The sequence below is a fragment of the Alnus glutinosa genome, chromosome 1 (assembly GCF_958979055.1).
Source record: "Alnus glutinosa chromosome 1, dhAlnGlut1.1, whole genome shotgun sequence".
NCBI classification, from domain to species: Eukaryota; Viridiplantae; Streptophyta; class Magnoliopsida; order Fagales; family Betulaceae; genus Alnus; species Alnus glutinosa.
In genome coordinates, this window is record NC_084886.1 from 17796697 (window position 1) to 17803604 (window position 6908).

A 6908-nucleotide genomic window follows, 5' to 3' on the forward strand; every position below is an offset into this window, starting at 1 on the left:
TTGAGCTAACAAGCCGGGCAATCGAGCCGAGCGAGTCGGGCGAGTCGGGTCCTTAACGGGTCGAGCTCGCGAGCCCCCGTCGAGTTATGTCGGGCGAGTCGGGTATGTATCACTAACTAATCGAGCGGGTTTCAACAGTGCCGAACTCGAGCTCAGATCGGGTTAAACCGGGCGGATACCGAGAGGGACCTCGAGCCCGGCAGGCTCGCTTACAGCCCTAAGTGGGACATATAGCTAATGCGGGGTGGTTTTCAACCACCCACCTGAATACCTTTAGACGTGGGAGTGATAATCAAATTACTCTCGGATCAACCCTTATTGAAAAAGAAAAAATAAATAAGTCAAGGGATAATTGATATTGTTATGTCAATAAAGTGAGATTCAGATAGTTCGAAGATAAAATATAGTTTCTAGCATTACTTAAATTTTTGTATGGCTGTGAGCTTCAAGCTTTGATATCATATTAAATCACCAGTACTTATCCCAAAAGTTTAAATCGATAAGAAATAGTAAATTAAATCATTTAATTGAGATCTAACAATCCCTCATAAAAAGAATATTAAAGTAAAAATGTTTATTTATATATTTTCTAGTTGTAGCTTTTCTACGTATCCCATATATTATTAATTTTCAAGTAAAAATAACAATAATATCTGAATATGATAAAGCATAAAGAAAAATTAAACGCTGAAAATATAAACAAAAAAATAATAATACGGATATCACTTTAGGAGTTAGAACACCCACGGAAAAAAAAAAAACATAGGATTAAATACCCAGAATAATGTTTCTTACACACTTTGTGTACGTTAGTTTTCAATTTTTTTTTTTATTTATTTATTTTTAACTCAAATTAGAACACCAATATCATGTCATTTGACATTTTGTTGCAACTTAGCTCTATTCATTAACTAGTTTTGATCGAAGTAATGTTAGAAGTCACTCTTTTGTCACTCCAAAAATAATGTGGCTTTTAAAATCATTATTGAATTAACTTGTGATTGATTACTTTTAAATTTTGATTAAATGGTGATTTTAAAAACCACATCATTCTTTGAATGACACAAGAGTGACAAAAATGTGACTAGCTTCTAGAATTACTCGTCTTGACCGGAGTAATGCTAGAAGTTACTCTTTTGTCGCTTTTGTGTTCCTCCAAAACTGATGTAACTTTTAAAATCACTATTGAGTTTGTGATCGATCACATACTATTGAATTTTGATCAAAATATGATTTTAAAAGTCACATCATTCTTATAAGGATACAAGAGTGACAAAAAATGACTTCTAGAATTACTCGTCTTGGTCATTATGTTGGACGGAAAATCAAATTTGATGAAATCTTTTTAAAAATACCGTTATTTTAACCAATGAAAAATCAAAATTACCCTTTGTATTTATAATTGGTAGTAAAAGACTAATTTTATTTATTTATTAAAAAAAATTAGGAATATATAAAAAAAATCAGTTTTCTTAGTTAGCCTAAATTACAAAATGCTCGTTGCGGTATAAAAGAAAATCAAAATGTCATTAAGATAGGTCAAAATAACAATTTAGCTCCTAAAGTTAAATTGTTAAAACATTTAACAAATTTCATTAATGACTCACGTTATGACTAATAAAATGACGGTGTGCCACGAAATTGCATGTGCCAGAATAGTTGTACGTATAGACTATTCCGCACAGATCTTCTCGACATTTTATCTCCTGGGACAAAATTTATTGATATTGATATTAATAAATTAAAAATTTATTGATATTAATAAAATGACTAATAAAATGGGGGAGTCAAGATTTTAGTTTACTGGGACAAAATAAAAAAATAAAAAATAAAAATGAGTTGAATAGAACTAATTAACTAAAAATCTTAAAAAATATAATTACTTTAAATTATTTATTTAAAACATACAAATGTAACTTATAATTTATGTTTAATTTTCACGCCTCGATCCTGTCAATTTATTAATTTGGCTTTCCTCAATAGATTTTCATATACTAAAATCATTGCATGAAACTTAATTACATTTTGGTGGAAGACTTTGTTCAAAATAAGTGGCATTTGAGGCTTTGAGATAGGTTAATGTAACCACCATCCAATTGCATTAATTAACAGGCCAGGCAAACGTACGTGTTGACATGTAAAGATCAGACTATAAAAGGGCTTAATGGGGGGGAGGGGGGGGGGGGGGGGGCGGGGGGAGGCATGTCTCGGAAGTATATCAACGAGTTCCTACAAGCAAGACTGGTACTGTCAAGGTTTAATTAGGTATATATATATATATGATTGTAAGCAAAGCTTATGGTTTGATTTATTTAAGACTTTCTTGCATTAATATATATATGTTTTAATTTCAAAGATTAGATTCTCTATTTATAGCTTGGGATGAAGATGATTACATGGCAGGTTCATGTAGGAAGTGAAAAGCAAAAAGCTTTCTCAAAAAACATTGTGGAACAAGACCTATAGAATGTTTTGAGTGCTATTGCATATATATGTATTCTACCGTGAATCCTGATTTTATCATAGCATTTTTTTATTTTTGAAATTGATTTGCTTCTAGAAATAGATGAATTTGTAGGAATATATTTTTGTCTTAGATGAATAAATTCTTTAAAATTTAGCACTAACACGAGTTCTATCTTTTGCAGTATAAAGTCGTTCTGGATATAAAGCAAAGGTTAAAACAAGTAGGCATGGCTGTAAAGCTCAATAACTTCGCCTTTCAATCCCTTACTCTCCGACCGGCGAGACCTCAGAGATCACCCAAGTTTTTTATGACTTCCACTATGTACTCCAGCTCTATGTGAGTCCATTCTTCAAAGTCTCTCATCATGCATTTGACTTGTTGACTATTATAGTTTCATACCAAAATAATAATAATAACACTATTTTTTTTTTCTTCAACTCTAGAGGGAAAGCAATGTCTTCATGCCGTGCTAGAGAAGCAAATGTTAATGTAGTCCGTCCAATGGCACCCGAAAAGGTTGAAATCTTCAAATCCATGGAGGACTGGGTCAAAAGCGACATCTTAACTTTGCTAAAACCTGTTGAGAAAGCTTCGCAACCACAAGACTTTTTGCCAAATCCTACCTCAGATGGATTCGCCGAGCAAGTCAACGAACTCAGGGAACGAACAAAGGAGATTCCCGACGACTACTTTGTTGTCTTCGTTGGTGATATGATCACGGAAGAAGCCCTTCCCACCTACCAAGCACTTATCAATGGCACCGAGATATTTCACGATGAAACGGGTAGCGATAACACACCTTGGGCAACATGGGCAAGGGGATGGAGCGCAGAAGAAAACAGGCATGGCGATCTTCTCAACAAATATCTTTACCTTTCCGGACGAGTGGATATGAAACAAATCGAGAAGACAACACATTATCTGATTGGGTCGGGAATGGTGAGATATATATGCAACAAATCCCTGCTTTTATGTCGGAGTTTTGATGCATGTGTGATGGAATTTCACGTCCAATAATAACGAATAATTAACATGAGAAATTAATATAATACAAACAAATAAACTCAAAGTTTTGAGTTAAAAATAGATCAAAGCCTCATTTAACATATATATCCTTGTCTTAGGATGTCGGCACCAGGACAAGTCCCAGCTTTTTAACTATCTACACATCGTTTCAAGAAAGAGCAACATTCATCTCCCATGGTAACACAGCCAAGCTTGCCATGAAGCACGGGGACGAAAAGCTTGCCCAAATATGCGGCACAATTGCCGCCGACGAGAAGCGCCACGAAATTGCTTATACCAAAATATCGGGGAAGCTTTTTGAGCTTGATCCAAATGGAACTGTCGTGGCCTTCGCCGACATGATGAGGAGGAAAATATTAATGCCTGCCCACTTGACGTACGACGGCCGTGACGAAAATCTTTTCGACAACTTTGCAAATGTTGCCTCTCGAATTGGCGTGTATACTGCCAGGGACTATGGAGAAATATTGGAACATTTGGTGGCGAAATGGAACGTGGAGAAACTGAGTGGACTCTCGAGTGAGGGGAGAGAAGCCCAGGATTATGTATGTGGATTAGCTCAGAGACTGAGAGGGCTAGAGGAAAGAGCTCTTGCTAGGGCTAAGAAAGCACCCACCGTTTCTTTCGATCAGCTGGATTTCGAGTAGAGGGGTGAAGCCATAGAGCTGGAAGCAAAAAGAAAAAAAAAAAAAAAATCTATTCTGCAATATGTTAGAGAAGTTATCAATCTTTCACTTAATTGGAGTTTGCAATAAACCAAATATTCCCTTCTTTGTATTTTCTCATATTACAGTCATTTTTACTTAATTAATTGGAGTCCAGTTCGAAACTACTTAATTAGGAAAAACTTCATTTATAATATATGATATTTTATCACTTTTGTAATTAGGGTATCAATATTTAAAAATTGTTAATTTAGGATATTTATCTTTCAATTTCTTTCAATTTAAATTCTCCGTTAAAATTTTTTTTTAAATCCGGTCAAAATTCTCAAAATATTCATAATTTCTTTTAGAAAAAAAAATTGCTAAAATTTAAGTGTTGGTCATAATTTAACGAAATTTATAAAAGTACCCATATGTGTTTGAATCTTTGAAAATTTTTCTAATTTTTTCTTTTTTAAAAAAAAAAAAAAAGAAAAAAAAGAAAAACTCTGGGATATTTTGGAACAGACTTTTTAAAGATAGATACCCTAATTACAAAAATGATGAATGATCAAGAGTCATATGTATGCATGTGTGTGTCTGATTTTATTTTCTCCCAAAAGATTTACGTTATTGGCCGCATCAGAATAATCTTTCAAAGCCATGTTGTTCAATCTATTTATTTTGAGAGATTAGAAAAATAATAGTTTCCGATCGATGGGTCTATTTCAATTTCTTATATTCTTCTTATTGGCTATTGCTTTGACGGAAATGTTTAAAGTTGACTTTTTTTTTTTTTTTTTTTTTTTTTGAAGGAAAGTAGGAACTTTCATTGATATAACCAAAGATTACAGCAAGCATTACAGCTTACATACAACAAGCAACCATTGCAGTATACATCCACCCTTGGTGAACAATCAATTTGAGTCAAAAGACTCAAATAAATACAGATAGTTGCAACTAAAATAATCTAACCAAACAGAATGGTGCTTCTGCGTTGACATACACCTTTACTTGAACAAGGAATCGGTCACATAAACTGGGTAAAAGCCAATGACTGAATTAGTACACACACAATGCAAACTGTCAGAAAAACCACAACTAAAACAAACACAGGAGAGCTCAAAGAGGAATCTGTCTTCCGGGAGCGCCACCGTCTGTGGCGGCTCGTGTAACACACGTGCCGGCGCCAGAACATCCCTTCAACCCCCAAACACCGAAAAACCTCCGATCTCCACAGCCCCACCATACACGCCGAAAAAACATGCGGTTTGAAGCCCTCACGCGGGCCCAAATCAGAAAGAAAGCACTGGAGCGTGAAGCCCATGCATCGACCACCGTGAACCCGCACAGCCGTGAATAGCGGCAAAAACACCGGAGACTGACGGCAAAAAAGGCTAGAAGGCGCGTGTCCACCAGAAGACGACGGAGAAACGTAGATCTAGCCACCAAAATCCAACCATGTGAACGCAAGGCCACTGAACTCCGCCGTCAACACGCCGAGATCAACCACACCCCTCCGACATCCTCCACAGAGAACTCTCTTGCCACCACAAACTAAAACTAGAAAAACAAAGTAAACTCCTCCGGATCAACACCGAGGAGACAAAACTACTACACCCCTAAAGGGTGGGAGACTAACCAACACCCAAAAAAACCAAGGGAGGAGGGAGGCGTGCCTCTCCCACCGCAACAGCCAAAGACGCCTCTCTCTCTAGAAAAATCGGGAGCCTCTCTCTCTAGAAGAACGCAAAGATAAAATCAGTTTTAAATTTGTTTACAGTTGACTTTAATGGCCACTTATCATAATTAAGGGCATTCAACATATATATATATATATAATAATTAAAAAAAAAAAACATTTATAAGCTACGTACGTACAATAAATACAAATGTCTGCATACAACCAGGCAGTTAAGTTTCATAACTACGTGTTAAGTATGCATGCTGGCCATCTTTTAATTGAATGAGACAATTCTGTCAATTTCATTTGAAATGGAGGAATTCTGGTCCGAGGAATGCTAGGCATCCAAATACTTGTTTTTAGAATTTAGTTCCAAACTGATGTGTTACAATCTCATGAGATCTATCATTTTGGGAAGTGTGCCACAATCTCATAGGATTGTGACACATCAGTTTGGAACCAAATTCTGAAAACAAGTGTTTAGATGCATAGCATTTCTCTTCTGGTCCCCCTCTTTAAGACTTTGATTCCCAACCATTTCATTCCATATGGTTGTATGCCGGCAAATGATGAGGTGCTTATTTTCCTGCTTTTGGGGCGCATGTATCTATCTTTTTCTTTTTTTTTTTCTGTTTTTTTTCGAAGTCTTAGTACCTCAAACCTTAATTAGAGAGCTTTGATTAATTTTTTTATTATTATAATTGAAACCTTAAACATTTAGCCTTAAATCTTAACAATTGAAATGAGATTGCAAACTTTTAAAATATGGCAACTTAACATTGCAACTTTTTAAAATTTGAAAGTTAGATGATGAAACATCCAGGGTGTTGTGAATAATTCCACTCAGACCGGCCCATCAAAAGAATCACAATTCTTCGGGACAGTACCGGCCCAAAGAGGAGACAGCAGAGCTCCGAAGAAGTCCTATCCTGAGAGATAGACATTAAGCGGCTATTCCCGAAAATACGTGACAGGAGGTAAACCAATTAAGATTGGGTCCTGGGAATATAGATAACTCAGGACCGAGAGTCAATTCGGTCAGTCAAGTTTCGAGACAAGCATGTCTCGAAAAATAAATCAGGTATCA

At 35.8% G+C, this 6908-nt stretch overlaps 1 protein-coding gene across 1 annotated transcript; it reads left to right on the forward strand.

The window, feature by feature from the left end:
• Positions 1 to 2936: 2936 nt before the first annotated feature.
• Positions 2937 to 4340, forward strand: LOC133875667 (stearoyl-[acyl-carrier-protein] 9-desaturase, chloroplastic-like). Its single transcript, XM_062313871.1, has 2 exons — positions 2937 to 3406; positions 3592 to 4340. Exons 1-2 carry the CDS (start codon positions 2969 to 2971, stop codon positions 4138 to 4140), a joined length of 987 nt encoding a protein of 328 aa, XP_062169855.1. The 5' UTR covers positions 2937 to 2968; the 3' UTR covers positions 4141 to 4340.
• The last annotated feature ends 2568 nt before the right edge of the window (positions 4341 to 6908 follow it).